At 40.0% G+C, this 26,406-nt stretch overlaps 1 protein-coding gene across 1 annotated transcript in view; it reads right to left on the bottom strand.

Moving 5' to 3' along the window:
• ntrk2a (neurotrophic tyrosine kinase, receptor, type 2a) overlaps nucleotides 1-26,406 on the bottom strand; it is a 228,028-nt gene that overhangs the window by 76,279 nt on the left and 125,343 nt on the right. The window contains exon 12 of the mRNA XM_059969820.1: nucleotides 11,697-11,885. Within this exon, the coding sequence (XP_059825803.1) occupies nucleotides 11,697-11,885 (189 nt within the window). The remainder of the gene's footprint in view (nucleotides 1-11,696; nucleotides 11,886-26,406) is intronic.

Genomic DNA, 26,406 nt, shown 5'->3' with positions numbered 1-26,406 from the left:
TAGGTCAGATGATGGAGCAGTTGGTGTAAGGATTCAATTTGTACAGAGACCGTGAGGAAAGATAGGCAGTAGACAGGGCATAAATGCAGTCAGTTGGAAAGGTTGAGGTGTATTTATTTTAAGGGGAGAAGTATCAGAAACAAGAGTGATGAACAGTGCATAGATCAAAACCTGGAACTACGAGGTTGTGGCCATTACAGAGAATTGTCTGGAACAAGGACAGATGTTGGATGTTCTGGGATTTTTATGTTTCGAAGGGGATAAGGAGAAAGGCTAAAGGAGAGGTGGGGAAATGGCATTGCTAATCAAGGATAAGACCACTGTTACAGAAAGGAAAAGTGTTGTGTTGAAATCATTTATTGAATGAGTGCCAGTGGAAGTCAGGAACAGGAAGGGAGCAATAAATTGATTGGCAGTATTCTACAGGCCCCTCAATAGCAATACGGACCCTAAGACCCTGAGACAATAGTGATACAAACTCTACTAGCAGTATTCTACAGGCCCCTCAATAGCAATGCAGACCCTGAGGAGCAGATCAGCAGGCAGATTTTAGGAAGGTGCAAAAATGACATTGTTGTTGTCATTGCCATCAAATTCCCTCATATTGATTAGCACCTCCTTAGTGCAAGAGGTTTAGTTGGACAAAATTTGTAGGTGTGTACAGGAAGAATTCATGACATGATGTGTGGACAAGCTATCTAGAGGAGGGTCCATACTGGATCTAGTACTAGACAATGAACCAGATCAGGTGTCAGATCTCATGATGGGTGAGAATTTCTAGCATAACCTTGAACAAGGACAGAAAAGCATTTAATTGGGGGAGGGATAATTATGATGCTATTAAGCAGGAACTTGGGAGCGTAAATTTGGAACAGGTGTTGTAAGGGAAATATCCAACAGAAATGTGAAGTTTGTTTCAGGAACATTTGCATGGATTTTTGGATGGGTTTGTACAGTTGAGGCAGGGAAAGGGACCATGGTTGACAAGAGATAGGGAACATTTGGTCAAGAGGGAAAAGGAAGCATTTTTAAGGCCTAGGAAGCGAAAATCAGACAGGGCTCTCAAGACTTAAATGGTTGCCAGGGAGCAACTTCAGAAGGGAGTTAGGAGAGCTAGAAGAGGACATGAGAAAGCCGTGCTGAGTTGGATTAGGGAAAACCCCAAGGGTGTTCTACGCACCTGTGAAGAATAGGAGGATGACTAAAGTGTGGGTAGCACCGATCAGGGAAAAAAGAAGAAATATGTGCCTGGAGAAGAGGAGTGAGGGGAAGTCCTTAATAAATACTGTGCTTCAGTATTCACTAGTGAGAGGGACCTTGATGAATGGGAGGACAGTGTAAAACAGCATAATATGCTGGAAAATGTCAAGATTAAGAAGAGGCTGTGTTAGAACATTTAAAAGCATTAGGATAGATAAGTCCCTGGGGCAGATAGGATATATCCCAGGTTACTATAGGAAGTGAGGAAAGAGGTTGCTGTGCTGCTGGCAATAATCTTTGTGTCCTCACTGACCACAGAAATAGTAGCAGAACATTGGAGGGTGGCAAATCTTATTCCTTTGTCCAGGAAAGGTAGTAGGGATAACCCTAGGAATTATAGACCAGTGAGACTTTACTCAATGGTGAGAAAACTATTGGAGAGGATTCCTAGAAACAGGATTTACAATCGTTTGAACCAGTCTGATTAGGAATAGTCAGCAAAGGGGCAGGCCATGCCTCACGAGCCAGATTGAATTCTTTGAAGATGTGACAAGGCACATTGAAGAAGGTAGAGTAGTGGGTGTGGGGTTTGGTATGATAAGTTTCCTCGTGGCAGGCTCATTCAGTAAGTCAGGAGGCTTACTAGGGTAGCTAGGCTGTGTGGGTACAAAACTGGCTTGCCCACAGAAGGCAGAGGATGGTAGTAGATGGAGAGCATCCTGCCTGGAGGTTAGTGACCAGTGGTGTTCCACAGGGATCTGTTAGGGGACCTCTGCCCTTTGTGATTTTTACAAATCACGTGGATGAGCAACTGGAATGGTGGGTTAATAAGTTTGCAGATGACACAAATGCTGGTGGTATTGTGAATAGTGAAGAAGGATTTTGTGTGTGGTTAATAGGATTTAAAGCTGGGCTGAGAGTGGCAGATGGAGTTCAACCTGGAAAAGTGTGAAGTAATTAACTTTGAATTTAAAAATTTGAAAGCAGAATAGAGGTTTAATTGTGGGATTCTTCGCAGTGTGGAGGAACAGAGGGATCTTGAGGTCCACCTCCATAAGTCACTCTAAGTTGCCACGCAAGTTCATAGGTTGGTTAATAAGGCACATAGTGTATTGGTCTTCATTGGGAGAGGGTTTGAGTTCATTAGCTGTGAGGTAATGTTGCAGCTCTATTCAACTCTGGTTAGACCATACTTGGTATATTGTGTTCAGTTCTGGTCACCTCATTATGGAAAGGAGGTGGAAGCTTTGGGGAGGGCGCAGAGGAGATTTGCCAGGATGCTGCACGGATTAAAGGTCACGTCTATGAGGAAAGGTTAAGCAAACTAGGGTTTTCTCCTTGGAGTAAATGAGGATAAGAGGCAACTTGTTAAAGATATGAAGGATGATAAAGAGGCATAGACAGAGTGGACAGTCAACAATTTTTTCCCCCTAGGGCAGCAATGTCTAATATAAGAGGCCATACTTTTAAGGTGATTGGAGGAAAATACAGGTGGGATGTCAGAGGTAGGTTTATCACACAGGTAATGAAATGTGCAAGGAATGCACTGGCAGGGGTGGTGGTAGAGGTGGACACATTAGGGACATTTTAGGAGACTCTTAGATAGGCACATGAATGAAAGGAAAATGGAAGGCTGAGTGGCAGGAAAGGGTTAGATTGATATTGGAGTAGTTTGAAATGTTGGACATGGGAGTGCATGATAGCGTTGTGGTCAGCAGGATCCTGGAATGCTGTCTGTAGGGAGTTTGTACATTCTTCCCATGACTGCATGGGTTTCCTCCAGGTGCTTGCTTTCCCCCTACAGTCCAAAGATGTACCGGTTAGTAAAATTAAATTGCCCTGTGATTGGGCCAGGGTTGACCAAGAGGGTTGCTGGGTGTTGTGGTTCTGGGCTGGAAGGTCTGGTTTCTCAATGCATCTCTAAATAAGTAAAATTATACAGTGGACCAAAGGGCCTCCAGATACAGACCTGGTCTGTGTTCTAACAGTAGAAAGAACTAAAAGCTAAGTAACTTATTTTGTTCTTCATAATCTCTAAATTCTCTCTAAGCTTTGTCCTAATTAAAGATGTGAAAGCCAGTGACTCTGATTCGAATTGTTGGCACCTGTCTGCGGGACTCACCCAATGAAGGTTTCATTAGAAAAGCAGACACATGAAAGGTAACATATGCCTATGGACTCAACACCTAATTCTTTAAGTCACTCAGTCATCAAGAAGGTTTAACTGAAAGGCATTCACCATTTCCTTGTACTGATAATGTCACAATGAGAAGACATACAGGTCAAACTAATCCATCTAAATGGCAGCTGCTCACCTGATAAGGGAGCAATTTTATGCGTAGTTTAAAGATATTAGGAAGATGAACACCATGTGGAAGAGAAAGAACAGATCTAATGAAAGTCAGAGGAGACACTGAAGTCAAGAACATTAAATACATGAGTCAGGACTCATGAAGAATTCAACCTTCAAGGATAAGAAAAGGCAGCTGAACCACTGAGAAATAATGGGGGGGGGGGTTATGTTTTGATATAGAATCTAGGTAAGTGTCAATTTTCTGACTCTACTCACTCTTCAATGGATGAAAAATCGTGGTGTCAAATTTCATGTGGGTACCAAATCATTGACAGTTCCTTTCTGCATTTACTCTCTCTTACTATCATCAGCCTCAAAAGAAAGTCACACTGAGGCAGTGAATACCATGACCTCTGCACTGTGTAAAGTCAGGACCATATGTTTCTGATCAGAAGAAGAACTGCGGCTGCAACAATAAAATGCAGCACATAACAAGAAGACCATTACAGACGCCTGCTTTTAATCAATTATTTTCTGATTTGTGCATCAAAGTCAAAGTCAAAATAACTTTAATATCAAAGTACATATTTGTTACCAAATACCACCTTGAGATTCATTTTCTTGCAGGCATTTATAGCAAAATAAAGAAATACAGTTGAATTTACAGAGCTGTATGTCAACAAGAAATAAGTCAATGACTTGAAGGAAACTAAAATTTGAATGTATAGTCTTTGATTTGGTGACAATGGGTTTAAAGAACGTTAGGCTGATATTGATCAAAACTGTTCCCTGCAGTCAACATTTTTCGCTCAAAATTCATTAATCTGCAGAAGTTTGGTTGGAACTTTCCTAGCAAAAGTAATAAAACAGAGTATTCTAAAAAGCAACTGTGGACTTTTTTGAATTAATGTAATAAATTGATTTTGTGTTAAATATTGCCTTTGCACTGGTTCTTTCTGCTGTGCAGTCACGTTAGTGAAATTCCTTTTATCTTCTCATCATCAATAACAGCTCTATATACCACTGTCTCCACATGTTTTACAGACAAATTTATCAAGCCAAGCTCACTTTTATCGGCATATTAAAACAAGGAATAATTAGATAGCCTTCAGACTCTGGATAATGCAGATTTTTACCCTGGTCTTGCCACAGTCTGAAGACACTGTGTGTTCATAGAATGCTTACACGGCTGTTATAATTGTGTTGAAGTGATTAGAGTTGTGCAAGATTACTTCTGGACTTCTCCTTCCACCATGTCATCTCAATGCTCCTTCTCTAATTTGAGTGATTAGGGATCAGTGATTCCCATGAGTCAGTGAAGATGTTATATCTATTCCAGGTGGCTTTGAGAATACCTTTGAATTGTTTCCTTTATTTGTTTGTGTTTTATCCATTGATCTAGAAACATGGCACAGTAACATGCTCTTCCAGCCCAGCAAACCTACACCACCCAATTACAACTAGTTAACCTACTAGCCCATAAGTCTTTGGAAATGGGAAGGACACTGGAGCACCAGAGGAAACCCAAATGGTCCTGGGGAGAATGTACAAACTCCTTGCAGAAAGTGGAGAGAATCAAACCCTGATTGCTGATGCTGTAATAGCATTACACTAACCGCTGCACTACCATTCTGTCCCAATGTCTTCTGGGAGAATAATTAAAACAATTATTTTATTGCAACATACAAACATCTTACAGATAGCAGCCGGAATTGAAGCTGATTCGCTGTTGCTATAAAGGGTTATGCTAACTGCTGCGCTTTGCTGGGATTAGTGTCTATTTCAGTGTCAGGCATACAAGAGCCCCAGCCTCCTCAACAAAACTGACTGAGAGTGATTAAAGTCACAATGCTGGGGATCTTTCCCAGAGAGAGGACACCGACCCTAACAATGAATATGGATGGTTTAATAGAGACACAAGAGTTCATATGCCTTTTTTTTTTTGGTTGTCCACATTTCAGAAGTGTACAGGGAAGCAAGGATCATTTCTGTTCAGTAGGCTGTGAGCCATGTGAAGAATGTGAAGAGTTAGTCTTAGAAGTTATTTTCCTCAGACAGCAAAAGCCATTCTGGAACTCCGAAGGTAAGTGTAAATTTCATCGCTGATGGCCGTCTTGGCAGAGAGGAGACTCCAGAGATATGGAAAATGGTTTGTTTTTCTAAGGTCTCAGTGTGGACATTTAATGTCAGGAAGCATTGTCTAGGTCAATGGAAGCCCAGTGATTTTCAAATACTTCTATAAACAAGTCAGTGAAGATTTGGAGCTTGGCTGTCAATTGCACATACACGAAAGTGTTATCTGCATAGCGCACCTCAATTACTTAGACAGGTCTGTCCTTAGTCCAGGAGTGGTCGTGATGTTGAGTGAACAGCTTCCCATTCTATACTGTCTACTATCTCAAAACCATGTGATAGGCACTACACTTACAACTGCTTACAAAAGCAATAGAAATTTTCAGCAAGGAACAGCTGAGAATTTTGATTATAAAAGGGAGAATAACAATATTAAAATTGGGGAGGGAAGGACAGCTTTATTTCTATTCTTGGATATCTTACATTGCAGTGTGTCTTTCATAGTGCTCAAACGTCTAGTTGATGTGATTCCTTAAATCTGTTGTTGCTGTTGCAATGCTTTTTGTGGTTAGCCCATATAACAAGTAACTTCATCAACTGACTTCAGCCACCAGTCTTCAGATTTGAATATGAACTGTGGACTAAATCCAACACACAACTCTGAGCAATAGGTTCCTAAGAACTGTGAACAAAGTTAATTGGAAGACACCACAGTTAACTGGAAGACCAATCATTCTGATTTAGATCTTGCTATTTTTTTGTGAATTTGGGTGTCTGTAGTATGGGTGTGAAGAAGAAGATGTGGGTGTGGTGTGTAGTTCAAAGGAAGCATTGTAAATATGGAATTTTCCTGAATTTTTCTTTCATCTTTAGCAATATAAATGCTATGTAGTGTTGGGTCAGGCAGGCCTATTTCCTCCAAAAAGATTCTCAACGTGAAGCCTACTGGGTCTCATTTTGTTGAATGAAGAGACTACTGCAGATCTACCAGTACTTCGCTCCAGTGACTTAGTTCATGTGACAACAGTTGCCTCTCTAACCTATGCCTTTTTCTAACAAACTTTTGAAAGAAAGATGTGGGCATAATGCATATAGCACTATGAGCTACTCTGTCTCTTAGTAAGGTCATAACTAATCTTCTGCCCCATTCATTATCCCCTACCACCATTCCCTGATCTTTCTTGTATCCAAGACTCTATTCATCTCAGCTTTAAACACTGAAAAAGTCCAACAATTTCAGTCCTGAATTAAACAACTCAACATTTTCTGTTAAGGACTATCCCACTTGCAGTATTTAAATACTAACTAACTTTATCACCAATGTTCCTTGTGACTGTGAATACACTGCATTATCCTTCCTCTATCTCTCTTTCAGCTACAATACAGTTCTTCAAACAGCTGTCCAATGCCCTGGATTACCCAATCCCTCTGAGACACAATAGAAAAGGAAGGGGGTGGGTTGGGAAGATGAATGGGGAGGGTGGGGTGAGAATAGGCAAATAAATTAGCAATCAGCAAAACCGCAGCCCTTATTTTAGCTGGCAAAGTCTAATGACAGTTTCTGAATGCTCCTGACCTTAAAGATTCAAAGATAGCTTAAGTTATGAATGAAAAATATTGTATTTTTAAGAAACTCAAAACTTGTAAAAACAAATGAGAACATGTTTAAATACACTTTTTAATAGATCAAAGTAACAAATGTTTTCTTCCACTGAAAATGATTGGGTAACATTCCTGCATCAGGTATAATATGGCCCAAGTTATTTTTATGGCTTTCTTATGGTGGGTTGTGGACCTGCAAGTTCACATTCCCCTGCCGGACCCCAATGGAGAAAACTGACAAGTTACACAGTTGTTAGCAGTTAAGTGAGTAAATTTTGACACTTCCCAGGCCACATCTACAGAAATAATTTCTCTTCCCACTCCCACACTGACAGACAGCCCACTTAAGAGACCAGAAAGTACTTTTCTGCTAACCTCTGAACTTCTTCACCTCTCATCTACATGGTGCCTCTTTGTGATCTTGCCCATCGAAATGACGTGCTTCTCAGGATGCTCACTGGGCTGCAGTTCCATTTCTCCACTCTTAATGTGTCCACTGCCTCTTAACCAACAACCTGCCTGATATCCTGTCCTGAATTGCCTGCGATTTCTCACAAAAGTCTAGCCATTTGATTAAATTCCTCCATCTCCTTCTCTTCCTTTGAAACACTGCTTAAAATTCAAATTCTCTCACCAGCATATTAGTCACCCAACCTATTTCCTTGTACTTTGTTTTGTTTTTCATTTTTACAGCTACTTATTTATAAGAGTACGATGGGGCATGTTTCTAATTTTAGAGGCAGGCCACTGTGGGTGGTGGGGCTGCAAAATACTCATTATGTTTACCCTCATAGTGGTCACTACAGTTCAAAAGTAACAGTGTTTGAAGCTCTTTGTGCTGTTTAGCATGGCAAAACCACAAAAAAGTGTTGTTTCTGGAAAATAAAATCTAATAAGAAGCTATGTCTTATTTATTTATTTAGTTATTTAGAGATACAGTGTGGAATAGGCCCCCCTGGTCCTTTGAGGCACACCTCCCAGCAATTCCTGACAACCCTGATTTAACTTTAACCCAATCACAGAACTATTTACAATGACCAGTTAATCTACCTAGTGCCTCTTTGGACTGTGGGTGGAAAATGGAGTACCCAGAAAAACCCATGCATTCCACAGAGAGGTCACGCAACCTCGCTGAGGTTGTGCTATGATTGAACTCTGAACTCTGACCTGTAATAGTGTCATAGTAACTGCTACGCTACCTCAAATGCTTTCTTCACAGAAACTTGGAAGACTGGCCACATTAAAGTGACAGAGTGACATAACAGTGGAAAACTAATTGAATGCAAAGTTTATCTAACTGATACAATGCAAGTCATAACTATGGCTGAGATTAAAGTTGATGTGATCATTCAGCCTCGAATGAACAATCAAGGACTTTGATATTTGTTCCTGTAGTTCATGAAAGTAAAAGTATCCATTATCTGGATGACAAGCTTGTAATGACTCTTCTCCAAGATAAATTTTACAGAAGACTAGGGAAACGTGGATGCGCAATACCTAGGATATCCAAACTTTGGCAAATCTTCGCTTGATCTACTGAAGAACATATGGAGTTCAAGCTACCATGTGCAGTAGAATTTCGTCTTCAATCTTCCACCATTTCAAACAGTGGACATCATGGACAGTTTGAGAGAGGCTGCTCATGCTGATCAGAGTTTAGGTGAATTGGAGAGCAAGAGTTAGAAAGCGAATCATCATTGTTTGAAATGGAGCAAAGGAAGTGCCATGTTCTTGTTGGGAGTTGAAAGTTAACAAAAGCTTTACAGACTTGGAGAGGTCAAGGGTCAAAATGTTTCCTCATGCTTCATTGCAAAACTTACACATTTTTGAGTCAGTAAACATATCATTCACAGTAGATTAATAAGAGACTAATATAGAGAAGAAAGAAAGTAAATCTGAGGATTGGTAACATATTAGAAGCCAACCCAAAGTAATAAAGAAAACTAATAGAAAATCAGAGAAAACCACGTAAAATATATTCTTAAAAAACATTTTTGTTAGAGCTTCCTCAGCTGTGCAAAAAAAATCTGTAGCAGGAGCCAATGTAAGTCCATCGGCAGCTGAGTCAGGATAATTTATAAATATGAATATAGGAATAGCTAAGTCATTAACAAATATCTCATATCTGCCAAAATAAACATCAGAGGTAGTGAGAGCCAATGTCAGTAAGGCACTTAAAGCAATTCATAATAGTAAAGACAGCAGTGAAAAAATGACTAATCTACTGGACCTTTCAGCCTGCATCAAGTGCTGATACTGTCCATGTCTAGTGATATTTTCTAAAGTTTCCTAGATTCTAGCAGAAATTCAGAGTGTAGATGTAAAATCACAAAAGGAGAGAGAGAAAAACAGAGGGAACTCTGAACCAGTTAGCTTGATACTAGTTGTCAGGAAAGTACAAAAATCCATCATTTAAACATGTGAATAGGAAATGTTCTTGGGGAATGTTAATGGTTGTAGTCCAGTGTTTGCTCACACACCTCTGAAAAAAATGCTAATGGAAATTGATTTACCCAGAGTAAGGAAATTTTACTCACATTTCTGGATATCTCAGCCTGCCGAGAATTTTTTTCTTGTTCTTGTTCTCTGGCATAGTTTTATTTTCCCGAGCACAGTTATCCCAATATTAATGTCAACAGCGGTGCAACAGAATAGATAGGTACAAACACAGAAACAACAATGGGACATGTCGGACTGCTAAAGCTTCTATTGAACTGTCCAAGAGTATTTGAGACTATTTTTAATAGTATTGTATCAGCCATAAAAAACACACTCAGCCTACTGCTACATCTTTAAAAAGGAGTAATCTATCCTTTTGTTGCTTTGGTAATTAAGACCAGGTGTTGCACAACATCCTGCTCAGCTTCTTGAATTATTCCACTGTGGGAGAAAACCTTTCAAGTGGTAAAACAAAAGAAATTAAAGAGATAGGTATGACACAAAAAAGTGAAGTTGATATATATGGTAACATACCAGCGAAATAAATGTTGATTGATTCTGCAGCATTAAGTAAAATTTAACTTGAATCAGCCTTCCACGGCAGAGTTTTGTGCACAGCAAAGAATAACAACAGCTGTCTTTTCATCAGTGTCAGAATTTCCTAACATGTCTGGTATGCCATTTGCTTATCTGAATGTATTCAAAAGGAAGTATTAAAATAAATTGACAAATTAGATTGCATGGCTCATTTTATAATAAATAATGTTACAGCACAATAAAAATGCTAAAATTTCCATATTTACTTATCCCTGCCCTTTTCATATTGTACCAAATTTGTGAAATACCATGTTTACTACCGGACTTCTTGTTTTATAGAGCCACAAGTTTTGTTTTACCAGTTTCAAAGTACCAAAAATTAGCTGGTAAAATAACTAGCACATTCCAGAATCTCTTTAAAGTTAGGAAGGGAAAATGAATTAACTTTCAGAGAAGTTCAGAAGCTGGCATGTCTACAACCTAGCAAAATTTCTGCAGTCCTGCTGGAGCTTTTCTTTACACTAATACTAGGTTAGTTTTTGAATGTCTTCTTGATGACATTCCATTGTGTACAACTAGTGAACCATCAGAATGGTAATTATTTCAATTACGGGAGTGGCCAGTTTAGTGAACGGGACAGATGCTTGGAACAGGGAATAGAGAATTGTACAATATAGGATGGGTCCTTCACTTCATTGTATCAGCACCGAGCACAATACTAAATTAAGTATCTTTTGCCTGTTCGTGATTCATATCTTTGCATTCCGTGGATCTTCTTGTGTCAATCTGAAAGCCTCTTTGCATCACAATCATATCTGGTTCCACTACTGCCCTTGCAGTCTATTCCAGGCACCTACCAATCTGTGTAAAAAACTTGCCTTGTATATCTCCTTAAAACCTTATCCCATGCACCTAAAAAGCATGTCCTCTAGCACTTGATATTTCTACTCAGAGAGAAAGAGACTGCCTACCTTGTCTCTGCCTTTCATAATTTTAGGCACTTCCATCAGGCCTCCCCTCAGCCTCCAATGCTCCGGAGAAAGCAACCCAAGTTTGTCCAACCTCTCCTTGGAGCTCAGATCCTCTAACCCATGAACCTGTTCCATTTCCGAAGAGCACACAGTATTTCTTAATGGAGTGACCAGAACTGTACACAATACTCCAAATGCAGTCTCTAACCAAGATTTTATATTAGTTGCAACATGACTTACCGCCTCTTATACTCAACATGTTGACCAATGAAGTCAAGCATGCCATATGCCTTTTTTACCACTTTAATTTCAGCATAGGAAAACACGGACTTGGACTCCAAGATCCCACTGCACACCAATGCTGGTAAATGTCCTACCATTGGTTACACATTTCTCAAATACAGTATACTTTTGAAACTAGAATCTCTAGTGGATAAAGTACTTAAAATTCTTCCTTTATTTCACTCATTTTTCACTAATTTCAGGTAAACTGCACTGAGAAAATCATCCAACCTGGCAAAAATTCCCATTCAGCAGAGACACATGCATCCATTTACATTTTGCAGAACGTTGGTACTCACATGTGTCGGGTTTGAGTAAACCGTGAGAATTCCTGAAGTACTGTGGATTTTCGATCACAGGAATCTTTGTCATTCCAATGACAACTGCATCAGGTCCGCCTTCTGAAGAGGACGGAGTGTTGCTGCCATTAGTTACATGATGCAAAGGACTAGCTGAATCATCATCAGTGCTAATTACTGAAGAAGGACCTAAAAATATTTTACATGTATTAGAGTCAAATACGTGATGCAAACTCTTCAAAAACCACATCCTCCCTGCACATTAATATAATGAACATAGATCAATTAACCCATCCATCTGTAAGTTTTGGAATGTTAAACTATGGATTTAATTTAGTGGATATCTTTACTAGTTAAAATGTAAACACTAGTTTATGAGATTTTCATTAACTTCCATGAACAACATATCAAGAGTATTTTAAAAGCTAAACTGCACATTTTCCCTACCAAAACACTTGAAAGAATCCTTTGTGTAATTACTAATAAATGCATTCCCATGTGTATTGTTAATTTTCAACAGCATGTTCTTAAATCCCATACGTGCAAACTAAAAAAATTTAGAAACTGTTCTGCAGAAATGGCAACTAACCCAAAAAATTGGAAACTCAAAGCACAGATCTGAGCAAAGCCCATCAATGTGGTCACAGTCTTATGGCAGTTTAATAAACATAATATTTGCATTCACTTACATTTCATGTTTTAGATTTCATATCAGAAGCTTTTTTTGCAAAAACTAAGTATGTTGCATATAACATACAAATGACACTGTGTCTGAATATTGGCTTATGTTGATCAAAGATACAGGCACACATGATATTGATTCAGAATACAAGGAAAGCAGTAACAGATTCTTTGAAGTAGATTTAATTATATCTGACAAGACAGGCATGGGTAAAATATTGTTACATTACGACTAATGGTACATTAGAACGACGTAGGAACCTGGGAAGATAGGGACAAGATTGGCCATTTAGCCTATCAAGTCACTTGAAACCATTTAACATTAAATGAGATGATTGCTGATTTGTAGTTGATTTAAGTCCGCACACATATCTTCACCTCCTAGCCAAATATCATTTGCCATTTATAGAAGGGCTGATTCCACCTAGAGCCATAATAGGCAGGAATGAGAGAATTTTACTCATCCATACATGCTGTTGATTAATAGTTTTTTTTGCTATATTTTACTTGCATTACAAAAAGTTGAACAATTGATGTCATCCAGTTTATAATCAGATAAGGGTACAATGTTATCACCAATTGTTTTGTTTCATTTATGTTAAAAATAACTTTTTTTAAATATCAAGGTATGAATTACAGGATGCATATTGTATACATTTCTCTGACATTAAACGCATCTATTAAATTGCTGGTGGCTAAGTAGCTACTTAAACACACTGACACATACAAGCCAGGACATTCTCCGGGTCAGAACATATTTTATACCATAAGACCAAAGACACAGGAGAAGAATTAGAGCATTCGGCCCTTTGAATCTGCTCCAGCATTCGATCATGCCTGGTTTATTATTCCTCACAACCCCATTCTCCTGCCTTCTTCCTGTAATCTTTGACACCCTTATTACTGAAGAACCCATCAAACTCTGCTTTAAATATATCCCTTGACCTGGCCTCCACAGCCATCTGTGGCAATAAATTCCATAGATTCACTACCCTTTGGCAAAAGAAATTGACCTTCATCTCAATTCTGAAGGGATGTCCTTGTATTCTTGAGGCTGTGCCAGAAAAGTATCCAAGATTCCCATTGCTGAATTTCTCAATCAGCTTGGATCAATTGATGGCTAGCATGACCTAGACAACATAGGCTTGGGCTGAATATCAAACAGAGCCTGGTATAATCGTAACCAAATCCCCTTTACTACCAAGATCTAACTACAGCAGTCATCTACACGAAGTCAGAAACTGGTCATTTTGCAACAAGTTACTCAACTTCTGACTTCTCAGAGCCTTTGTACCATGCAAAAGTCTTAGGCACACACATATTATATATACTATATAATATATAGCTTGGGTACATAACAATTTTGCACAGTACAGTAATAATTTTATGTATTGCACTGCTGCAAAAAAATAACAAATTTCATGACATATGTGAGTGATGAGAAACCTGATTCTGAACCGAAAATGGAAGGGGGCAGGGAGAGGGGAATTATGGTTTGGAATATGGAAAGGGAGAGGAGAGGGAGTAGGGAGCAGAAGAAAGACATTCTGTAGTGATCAATAAATCGACTGTTTGGAATTGAATGACCTTGCTTAGTGTGCAGGGCTGGGTGTGTGTGTGTACCTGTGCGACCACCGCTTCCCTGGCACTCCTTCTCTGACAAACCCACACCCCTCCTACAGCACTCCACCCTCACCATTCCCAACATTCTTTGCTCCCAGCAGATTTACAAACTCTCTCTCCACAACACATTGACAAATACGGCACTGTGCAAAAGTCTGAAGCACTCTAGCTAATACATATGTGACTAAGACTTCTGAACAATGCAGGGGTGTCTCCCCATTTAATAAATACAAAGAGATCATGTAGATTCTGGAGATCCAGAGTAACACACACAAGGTGCTGGCAGACATCAGCCGATCAGCTGGCTGAGCAGTGTATGCAGAAATGAATAAACAGTTAATGTTTTGAGGCGAGAACCTTCACCAGGACCGATCAGGATTTGTCTCTCCATTTCCCTGGATGAGAACAGCCCCCATGACACTTGAGAACTTTAACAATGTGGAGAACAAAACAGCCTATCTAATTGGTACAACAGGCAAATGCACTCTCTGCGCCACTAAAAAAATTTAAGTATTCAGAATATTCCATCCACCCAATGCACTATTCAAACCTCAAAGTTCAAAGTAAGTGTATTATCAAATTACATGCATTTATGTCACCATATACAAGCCTGGGATGTGTTTTCTTGTGGGCATGGTTAGCAAATCCAAGAACCATAATAAAATCAATGAAAGACCGCATTCGATGAGACAGACAGGAAACCGACATGCAAATGATGATAAACTGGGCAAATGCAAAAGCAGAAAAAAAATAATAACAATAAATAAATAAACAATAAATATCAAGAACACGGGATGATGAGTCCTTAAAAGTGAGTAAACAGACTGTGGGAACAGTTCACTGATGGGACAAGAGAAGTTGAGTAAAGTTAACCCCACTGGTTCAAGAGCCTGATAGTTGAGGGGTAACTCACTTTGGCTGCTCAATAGTATTTCACAAATCCATGAACTCTACCATCAAGAACAGCAGGTATAGCAACAATAAAAGGTCCAGTTACCTCACTCCCCTTTTAAATATATTACTTAAAAAAAATAGTTAGCCCTGTTTAGGGCAGCCCCAATAATGTCTCATATGCAATTGTGGAACAGAAACAAACATTTCAGTTGCAGTCTAGAAGAAGACAGGCAAATAAAAGTTTATTGCCATTGTTACCTTTGTAGCCATTACAATTTACTCTCTGCTTTGTTTTTAAAGTTGTGGATGCTGCAAAAGATGGATCTCAGTTGGCATTGATATATGACCATAAGACCATAAGCCATAGGAGCAGAATTAGGCCATTTGGCCCTTTGAGTTTTCTCTGCCAATCCAATCATGGTGGATCCTTTCTTTTCCCTCCTCATCTCCAATCTCCAACTTTCTCCCTACAGTCTTTGATGCTGTACCCAATGAAGAACATATCAATCCCAACCTCAAGTAAGACCCAGCAACCTGGCCTCCACATCTGCCTGTCGTAACAAATTCCACAAATTCAACACCCTCTGGCTAAAGAAATTTCTCTGCATCTCTGTTTTAAATGGACACTCCTCTATCCTGAGGTTGTGCTCTCTTGTCCAAGACTCACCCACCATGGGAAACATCTTTTCCACATCTACTCTGTCAAGGTCTTTCAACATTCAAAAAGGTTTCAAGGAGAGCACCCTTCATCATTCTAAATTCCAGTGAGTACAGGCCCAGTGCCATCAAATGTTCCTCATATAATAACCCTTTTATTCCCGGAATCATCCTTGTGAACCTCCTCTGAACCCTCTCCAATGACAGCACATCTATTCTTAGATATGGAGCGCAAAACTGTTCACAATACAATTTCTCTTATAAAGCCTCTGCATCATACCCCTGCTCTTATATTCTAGACCTCTTGAAATGAATACCTCACCAATGACCCAACCTGTAAGTTAACCTCTAGCGTATTCTGCACAAGGACTCCCAAATCCCTTAGCACCTCAGTATTTTGGATTTTCTCCCTGTTTATAAAATAGTCTGCACATTTATTTCTTCTACTAAAGTCCATGAGCATACATTTTCCAACATTGTATTTCATTGCCACTTTTTTGCCCATTCTCCTAATCTGTCCAAGTCCTTCTGCAGCTTTCCTGCTTCCTCAACACTACCTGCCCCTCCACCTGTCATTGTACCATCTGCAAACTTGGCAACAAAGCCATCTATTCTATCACCTAAATCATTGCTACACAGCATAAAAAGAAGCGGTCCCAACACCAATCCCTGCAGAACAACTCTAGTCACTGGCAGCTAACCAGAAAAGGATCCTTTTATTCCCACTCACTGCCTCCTACCAATCAGCCAACGATCTAACCATGCTAGTAACTTTCTTGTAATACCATGGACTCTAAACTTGGTAAGCAACCTCATGTGTGGAACCTTGTCAAAGGCCTTCTGAAAGTCCAAATATACAAAATCCACTGCATCTCCTTTATCTATCCTACTTGTAATCTCCTCAAAGAATTCCAATGGGTTTGTCAGGCAAGATTTTCCATTAAAGAAACCATGCTGAGTTTGGTCCTGCGTCACCAGGTTTGGTCCATAACCTTATCTTTAACAATTGACTCCACTGAGGTCAGGCTAACTGGTTTTATAATTTCCTTTCTATTGCCTCCTAATTTCTTAAAGAGTGAAATGACATTTTCAATTTCCCAGTCCCACAGAACCATGCTAGAGTCTAATGATTCTTGAAAGATCATTACAAATGCCTCCACAATCTCTACCGATACCTCTTTCAGAACTCTAGGGTGCAGATTATCTGGTCCGGGTAACTTATGCACCCTTAAGTCTTCAGATTTTTGAGCACCTTCTCCCTTGTAATAATAACTGCACTCACCTTCTCTTCCCTCACACACTACAACATCTGCCACACTGGAAGTGTCTTCCATAGTGAAGACTGATACTGATAAAGGGTCTTGGCCCGAAACGTCGACAGTGCTTCTTCTTATAGATGCTGCCTGGCCTGCTGTATTCCACCAGCATTTTGAGTGTGTTGCTTGAATTTCCAACATCTGCAGATTTTCTTGTGTGTACTCATTTAGTACATCTGCCATCTCCTTGTCCCCCATTGTTATTTCTCCAGCCTCATTTTCTAGCAGTCCTATATTCACTCCCATCTCTCTTTTATTTTTTATGTACTAGTGTGGTAAACCATGTATACCTGTCTGGACATGCCCCTCTGCTGACTGCTCCTGTGGCTCCTCCCACAGACCCCTGTATAAAGGTGATTGGGGCATTCCTCCTCCCTCAGCCTTCAACATGGTCGTGCTCCATTTTTGCTGTTAATAAAGCCTATCGTTCACTTCCAGTCTCCTAGAGTTATTGATAGTGCATCACCTAGAAAAAGCTTTTTCTATCCATCCTGATATTGTTTGCTTTTATATGTCATTTTTTCCCTCCTTATGATTCTTTCAGTTGCTTTCTGTAGGTTTTTAAAAGATTTTCAACCTTTTGTCTTCCTTCTAATTTTTGTTTGGTTGTATGACCTCTCTTTTGCTTGTACATTAGCTTTGACTTTCCTTGTCAGCCACAAGTTGCACTATTTTGCCATTTGAGTATTTCTTTGTTTTGGAATACATCTATCCCACACCTTCCTCATTTTTTCCAGAAACTCAACCCATTGCTGCTCTGCTATCATCCCTGCCAGCATCTCCTTCCAATTTACTTTGGCCAACTCTTCTCTCATACCACTGCAATTTATTTTACTCCACTGAAATACAGCTATGTCAGACTTTACTTTCTTCCTATTGAATTTCAAGTTGAACTCAATCATAGTGCAATCACAACCTCCTAAGGGTTCCTTTATATTAAGCTCCCTAATTGCCCCAGGTTCGTTACATAACACCCAATCCAGTATAGCTGATTCCCGAGTAGGCTCAATGACAAGCTGCTCTAAAAAGCCATCTTGTAGACATTAAACAAATTCACTCACTTGAGATCCATTACCAACTTGATTTTGCCAATCGACCTGCATATTAAAATCTCCCATGGCTATCATAACATTGCCCTTTTGACATAACATGGCCTGTTATGTCTCTTGATCCTATGTCACATTTTTCTAATGACTTGATGCCATTCTTTACCAGCAGCGCCCCGCCACCCTTTCTGCCTACCTTCCTATCCCTCCGATACAATGTGTATCCTTGGAATTTCAACTCCAACTGCAACTATCCTTCAGCCACAATTCAATGATGGCCATAATATCATACATAACAATTCGTAAAAGTGCAACAAGATCATACACCTTATTTCTTATACTCTGTGTATTGAGATATAACACTTCCAGTTATATGAATTTAATACCTTTTTTGATTTTGTATCCCCAATGCCCTGATACTCACCCTACTGGCTGCAATTTTGCCCTATCATCTGCCTGTCCTTTCTAACAGCCTGACTGCATGCTATCTTTGCTTTTTTACCATCTAACCTATCCTGAGTCGCTTCTTCCACTTCCCTCCCTACTTACAAATTAGATTAAACCCTCCCCAACAGCTCTTCCAAACCTGCCCGTGAGAATATTAGTCCCCCCTGGGTTGAGCTGCAACCTACACCTTTTGTACAGGTCATACCTCCACCAGAAGAGATCCCAATGATCCAAGAACCTGAGGCTCTGCCCCCTGCACCATTTTCTCAGCCACACATTTATCTGCCAAATTATCCTGTTTCTACCCTCAGTGGTGCATGGCACAGGTAACAATGCAGAAATTAGTACCCCGAAGGTAATATCCAAATTGTAAGCATCCTATACACTGTGCTTTCCTGAGATTCAGAGTTGTGAATTGTTTACTGAGTGCCTCTTGCTGAGACACTTCTCCGCTTAGGGAAGTAGCCCAAGAAATAGTCGATGCATTAGTGATAATTTTTCAAAACTCCTTAGATTCTGGATTAGTTCCTGAGGATTGGAGGGTGGCTAATGTAACCCCACTTTTTAAAAAAGGAGGGAGAGAGAAACCGGGGAATTATAGACCGGGTAGTCTGACATCGGTGGTGGGGAAAATGCTAGAGTCGGTTATCAAAGGTGTGATAACAGCAGATTTGGAAAGAGGTGAAATCATCGGACAAAGTCAGCATGGATTTGTGAAAGGAAAATCATGTCTGACAAATCTTATAGAATTTTTTGAAGATGTAACTAGTAGAGTGGATAGGGGAGAGCCAGTGGATGTGGTATATTTAGAATTTCAAAAGGCTCTTGACAAGGTCCCACACTGGAGATTAGTGTGCAAACTTAAAGCACACAGTATTGGGGGTATGGTATTGATGTGGATAGAGAACTGGTTGGCAGACAGGAAGCAAAGAGTGGGAGTAAACGGGACCTTTTCAGAATGGCAGGCAGTGATTAGTAGGGTACCACAAGGCTCAGTGCTGGGACCCCAGTTGTTTACAATATATATTAATGATTTAGACGAGGGAATTAAATGCAGCATCTCCAAGTTTGCAGATGACATGAAGCTGGGCGGCAGGGTTAGCTGTGAGGAGGATGCTAAGAGGATGCAGGGTGACTTGGATAGGTTAGGTGAGTGGGCAAATTCATGGCAGATGCAATTTAATGTGGATAAATGTGAGGTTATCCACTCTGGTTGCAAGATTGAACAGATTATTATCTGAATGGTGGCCGATTAGGGAAAGGGGAGTTGCAACAAGACCTGGGTGTTATTGTACACCAATCATTGAAGGTGGGCGTGCAGGTACAGCAGGCACTGAAAAAGGCAAATGGTATGTTGGCATTCATAACAAAAGGATTTGAGTACAGGAGCAGGGAGGTTCTACTGCAGTTGTACAAGGCCTTGATGAGACCGCACCTAGAATATTGTGTGCAGTTTTGGTCCCCTAATCTGAGGAAAGACATTCTTGCCATAGAGGGAGTACAAAGAAGGTTCACCAGATTGATTCCTGGGATGGCAGGACTTACATATCAAGAAAGACTGGATCGACTAGGCTTATACTTACTGGAATTTAGAAGATTGAGGAGGGATCTTATTGAAATGTATAAAATTCTAAAGGGATTGGACAGGCTAGGTGCAGGAAGATTGTTTCCGATGTTGGGGAAGTCCAGAACGAGGGGTCACAGTTTAAGGATAAAGGGGAAGCCTTTTAGGACCGAGATGAGGAAAAACTTCTTCACACAGAGAGTGGTGAATCTGTGGAATTCTCTGCCACAGGAAACAGTTGAGGCCGGTTCATTGGCTATATTTAAGAGGAAGTTAGATATGACCCTTGTGGCTAAAGGGATCAGGGGGTATGGAGAGAAAGCAGGTACAGGGTTCTGAGTTGGATGATCAGCCATGATCATACTGAATGGAGGTGCAGGCTCGAAGGGCCAAATGGCCTACTCCTGCACCTATTTTCTACGTTTCTATGTTTCTTCCATTCTCTTCCAGAATCGTGCCCTGCTCTATATGTCTTCCATTTATTCTCTTGGTCCAGTCTCAGGGGAATACCTGCTAATATTTTTATCCATTGCTGCAAGAGGCGTATAGAGAAGATCTGAATCAGGAATATGCCTTTAGCACTTATCACACTATTCTCTATGGCCCTGAACAAACTACAACTATAGAAAAATGTATAAGTTGGAAATAAACAACATCTTGTAGATGGTCGATATCTTTTTAAAAGCATACATAGGATGTCCCTCCTGGTCTTTAATATGCACAAAGAGAAAATGATGATTGGATTTTTGAGCTTCAATATGGCAGTGTTGACATCAAATCAACATTGCACACTGACTTCCATTGTCACTTTCCAATATCTAGTACTGCCAATGTACATACTGGATGCTAACATCTATGGGGGACTCATTTAGAGATGCAAGGACAGACCCAGAAACACCCATTAATGATTGCAAGTGTAAGAAATTAGTTGGGAACATATCATACAGTGATTGTAAATTACAGGAGAGAAGGAGACTACTTGGCTCTTCCAAAAATGATAGGCTAATAAAGATCTCTACATATATCTTGATGTGAAGTATTAAACAAATAATTTGCATTTTAATTTGTTAATGTACCAATGATCATGAAAATGCTAGTTTCAAAAGTCATTCTGTTTTTCAGAACATGTTGTGAGCCAGGAAGAGTGGAGAGTCCCTCACGGTGTCAGATTGGACACCCCTTCCAGTCTCCAGCCAGCTAATGGAAGACAGCTGCCACTCGATTCCAACTCATCACCTGCAGCCTATTTAAACATATTCTTGTTCACTCATTAACCAAGCACTCCTAGCCTTCACTTACTTGGTTACTTTGTCGTGTTAAGGACCAGTTCTCTCTTGTTTTGTGGCCCCTCGTGACCTGTTACTTTGCAGTTTACTTCTAAATTGTTTCCACTGCTCTGCTTTTCAGTCAAGCCTCCACTACAGTTCCTGACACGTTGTCCCAAAGAAGTCTTTTGATTCCCTTCCAACAACCTGATTGTGGCCTCCCTCTCTCTTGCATGCTGTAATAGATTACCTCATTACACGACAGCTCCAATGGCTTGACAAGGCTTCTTGTTCTAAGACTTACAAAAAATAAAAACTCTGATCCTTGGTTCTGCCATCTAATTTTGGAGTGGGGGAGAGGTCAACCTCAAGTGCTGCCAGATGTAGCCCTTGAATATGGGGTTTTTGTTCCTACTGTAGACTAGTCTGTTGAATAGAAACTAGAATAAATAAAGATATGCATAACCCCACCATTACATTTAGCAGACACCTATATCCTCAGCCTTGCCTGATTCTTAAACCATTTTCAGCTACACCCACCTTCCCAACATTCTCTTTTCTTTAGTATAAAGATCAAACCATTCAGTCTCTTGGAAAAGGAAATCAATTCCAGATAAAGCACCAAAAAGATAAATCTTTATGACAATTCTGCCAGAATTATTCGCTCTCACAAAAATTAATCAAGCAGAACTCCAAAGTAACTTGGGTCTAACTTTACTGTCAAACTATTCACCTTTGACCAGCTGTATACAAACTTGCAACCTGATACCCATGTTACTCTGTAGAGAATTGTGTTCCATATAATATTTCAGAACTTCTTATCACTGCTGAAAAAACTTCAGTGGGAGTTTACATATTAAGGACAATTGTTTAATATATTTATCCTTCACCAATACAAAGCCTATAAAGCAAGGATTTACTGGTTCAGTTGAGTCATTTTCTTGATTTCTAGTCTCTGCAAGCTATTGTCCCCATTCACTCTCCTGTATTGGTAAAGAATTTCAGGGGCAGAACATTAACTGCCATAGCTGGAATTAGAAATTAAAATAAATCTTCTAAATTTTAATCCAAAGTCAGAAGCATCTTCATTTAATGAATAAATACATGGAGGTTCTTTCTCTTACTGTAATATTACTTCAGACTACAGGATTACATTTCAATAGTACTTCAGGTTCTCTGTGTGTCTGGAGTGTAACACGCAGTGGCACTCAGGCATGTACAATGATATCTAATGGTGTGTATCTTCCACAATGGTCCTTCATGCATGCTTTGCCTATAGATAATACAGCTCATACTTGCAAAATCACACCATCAATATGCCAACAGGAATGCACCTGCCTGTGAGTGGAAAGTAGGGAGGCTCAAAATGGCTGCACACCCTCTTTAACTTCAGTTACCTCTTACTGTCATTATCCTTTAAGCTTCACAACATTTAACACCACAGACTCAACCTCACCTTTGCCACCTCATGCCACCCAAGATTAACAGCAGTCAATCAGCCAACCCCTAATGAATCAACGTGACTCTCAAAGTACTGACCTTTACACAATCCATTCATCAAACTGTTCTAATTCCCATCTCAACCCTTATTCCTGATGGCAAACTGAGTGTACCAAACACTCAAGGTCTCTGCTTTGGATATGTGCATTGTAGAATCCTGAAGGGGTGTTCCCTTGAAAGAAACATTTTGTCCCACCACACACAGAGGGTTTAGTGTGTTTTTACTGACATCAGAATTATACCAGAGAGTATTGATGGGCTGGAAAAGACGACTGATTTATCAACACCTCCCCATATTTTATACTTACAGTATATCTAGCTCTGTATACTCTGTGCACATTAAGTACTAAACATTCAATGAATTTGAAAAGTTTATACTTAACAGCTTGGAAATTGTTCAATAGACAATAGACAGTAGGTGCCAGAGTAGGCCATTTGGCCCTTCTAGCCAGCACTGCCATTCACTGTGATCATGGCTGATCATACACAATCAGTACCCCGTTCCTGCCCTCTCCCTATATCCCTTGACCCCACTATCTATAAGAGCTCTATCTAACTCTCTCTTGAATGCATCCAGAGACTTGGCCTCCACTGCCTTCTGGGGCAGAGCATTCCACATATCCACCATTCTCTGGGTGAAAAAGTTTTTCTGCATCTCTGTTCTAAATGGCCTACCCCTTATTCTTAAACTGTGGCCTCTAGTTCTGGACTCACCCATCAGCGGGAACATGCTTCCTGCCTCCAGTGTGTCCAATCCCTTAATAATCTTATATGTTTCAATCAGATCCCCTCTCATCCTTCTAAATTCCAGTGTATACAAGCCCAGTCGCTCCAATCTTTCAACATATGACAGTCCCACCATTCCAGGAATTAACCTTGTGAACCTATGCTGCACTCCCTTAATAGCAAGAAGGTCCTTCCTCAAATTTGGAGACCAAAACTGCACACAGTACTCCAGGAGGGGTCTCACCAGGGCCCTGTACAGCTGCAGAAGGACCTCTTTACTCCGATACTCAATTCCTCTTGTTACAAAAGCCAGCATGCCATTAGCTTTCTTCACTGCCTGCTGTACCTGCATGCTTGCTTTCATTGACTGATGTCATATGTATGTAAGGGTGCTTAAATTCAGTAAGTTAATGTGCTTTGTATCAACAGTATCTTGTCTGAGAGGCCACAACTGAAAGGTTCAATACTGAACAGTATTGCATTCTCAGAGCTTTTATGGGTCTATGATGTGATTTTCATAATTTCAAGTTAAAGACTGTTAATCCAGAGAAGGGAAAAGAGGTATATTTTGACAAGGGCAGACATCATGTAAAATTCTAAAATATGGATGCAGAAACAAAGAGATCTTGGTGGTTGTGCAAAACCTTTGCAGAAAAAAAAATCCTTTGTATGTTAAGGAAGCAGTTAATCGAACAAACAGCTTCATAAATCAAAGCAGAATGCAAGAACAAAAACAAAAAAAATGGTGAACCTACATAAAATGCTTGTTTGAGCTACAATTGTGGTCACCGCACATTAGGAAAAAAATAGGCAGAGAACGCATAGAGGAGTGATCTCAGAGATGGGAGAATGAGTTCAAAGTGAAGAATCTGGAGTTGTTTCCTTGGAGCAGAGAAGGTTGAGAGGAGATATGTTCACTGTTCCAAAATCCTGATTAATTGAAACAGGCCAGAAGATGAGCCCAGAGACTGGGAATCCTGAAACAGATGACTCACCTCCTGACACCTCCAAGACTTTCCATCTTTATTTGGCATAGGTCAGCAGCATGATGGAATGCTTCTGCCTTCCCTCTATGAGAGCAATGTCAACAATTGATAAGAAGCTCTGCATCAATCACAATCAAACAGCCAGCTTGAAAGGTACACTGTTCATTATCTACACACCAGCGCACGTTTGGCTGAAGCATGTTATGTGCACATAACTTCTTTACATATAATGTACCTAAGTCTCTCCGGCAACATCCTCTGTCACTAGAAGTAGAAAGGCTTCATTTGCACAGGAACTCAACCACCTGCATGTTCCCCAGACTTTGTCCTGCATCAAAAATGTCAAAACTTCACTGTCACTGGATCTGAAACCTCTTATTCCCTGTTAAACAGTGATGTTGGAGTACATTCACTAGAAAGTCTGCAGTGATTCAGGAAGGTAGGTTACCATCACCTTCCTGAAGACGTTGAGGGATGAGCAATAAATGCTTTGCCAGTGTTGCGCAAGAAATTACTAACTAAGAACAACAAAGGATAAGGATGGACAAAGTGTTCCAAAATGACTGGCAAAAGACCAAGAGTGACATAAGAAAGAAGTTCATCACATTGCATGTGTTTACTGTATAATCTCATATATAAAGGTTAAATATTTCCGGGGGGGCAAAGAGTGGCACAATGAAGTCCAGGAATGTGTTGGAAGAAGTCAGCACAGACTAAAAGGATTACTTCGCCTCCTTCTGCGATGTACTGATTACACGATTCATTTCTGTGCTTGTCTGGGGAAATTTAGAGAAATGGCCTTGCAATATTAGCACTGCTTCTTTTTCCAAATTTCTTATCCATCTATTGTATCCTGCAGTCGCTGCAGCAATTGGAAATGGGCAGCCAATTGCTCCGATAATGCTAGCCCAGCAGGGTAGATTTTTGCCGTAATCCAGTGAAACTGGTTCAAGCATCTCCACAAATGTCATGCCTGGTTTTCCAAAACATTTAGTATTTCGATTTCTCTTTCAAGGTTACATCTAATGTTCTGTCAGTGATGCTGAGCTACTGAACCAAATCTACTCATGGTTTGAGAAGTATTTTTGGAAGGAATGCTGAATGGCTATTTTTCTGGTATTCTGATAGAATGCAACAGACTCCTAGAGATCTAACTATTGTCATTCTTTCAACCTCCAAATCAATCATACAGATACCGTGATGTTGCCATCATTCATAAATGCCTAAAATTAAGGTTGTTTGCAACATTGTTTGTCACTGAAACCTGTCGTGAACTGTGTGATGTGGATCTCCTGAGGTGCTGGAGCTTTTTGCTGTTCTGTTGTTTAGTCAGTTTAAATGCTGGACCAGACAGACTGAAAAGACAGGGTGTCGGGATCTGAGGTGAAAGCCGATTTTGTTCGCCCTCCACGATGGACATTCCTCTCTCCGTGGCACTGAGGCTATGAAGACTGCCCCGGCTCTGTGCTCTGTGCCCACTAATATGATGAGCTGACAAGAGAGGCTTTGGGCCTACTTCAGGGCTGCTTCAGGGTTTAGACCTTAGGACTCAAGTTGTGTTTGGAATGTTGTTCACTTCAATTGTTTGCCTGACTTATGTTTTTTTTTTCTCTTGCACTTCGGGTGTTGGTCTCTTATTTTTATTTTTATTTTTTCTTTAATTTGGTTCTTTTGGGCTTTGTGCTTTGTGGCTACCTGTGAGCAAGCAAATCTCAAGGTTGTATAACTTATGCATTCTTCGATAATAAATGTACTTTGAATTTTGAACCTTGGAATCTCAGTGGTATAACAGCCCTGAGACATTTAACCCAGAAAATATTGTTTAAACAGTTAAACATGGTTCAATTTAAATTTCTGATGGTTATAGAAGTTGCTGCTTTGCAAAAATCTGATTTCAAAGACCTTAATGGCCTTTAGCAAAAAAGCAATTCATAAAATGCATTTAGATTATCAAACTGTATTAGGGTGACTATCAGAAGTTGTCTAAAATAAGCTGTGATAACTG

Source organism: Hypanus sabinus, chromosome 5 (genome assembly GCF_030144855.1).
Source record: "Hypanus sabinus isolate sHypSab1 chromosome 5, sHypSab1.hap1, whole genome shotgun sequence".
NCBI lineage: Eukaryota > Metazoa > Chordata > Chondrichthyes > Myliobatiformes > Dasyatidae > Hypanus > Hypanus sabinus.
The sequence above is the reverse complement of the archived record's forward strand: the minus strand, read 5'-3'. Positions and strand labels throughout refer to the sequence as shown.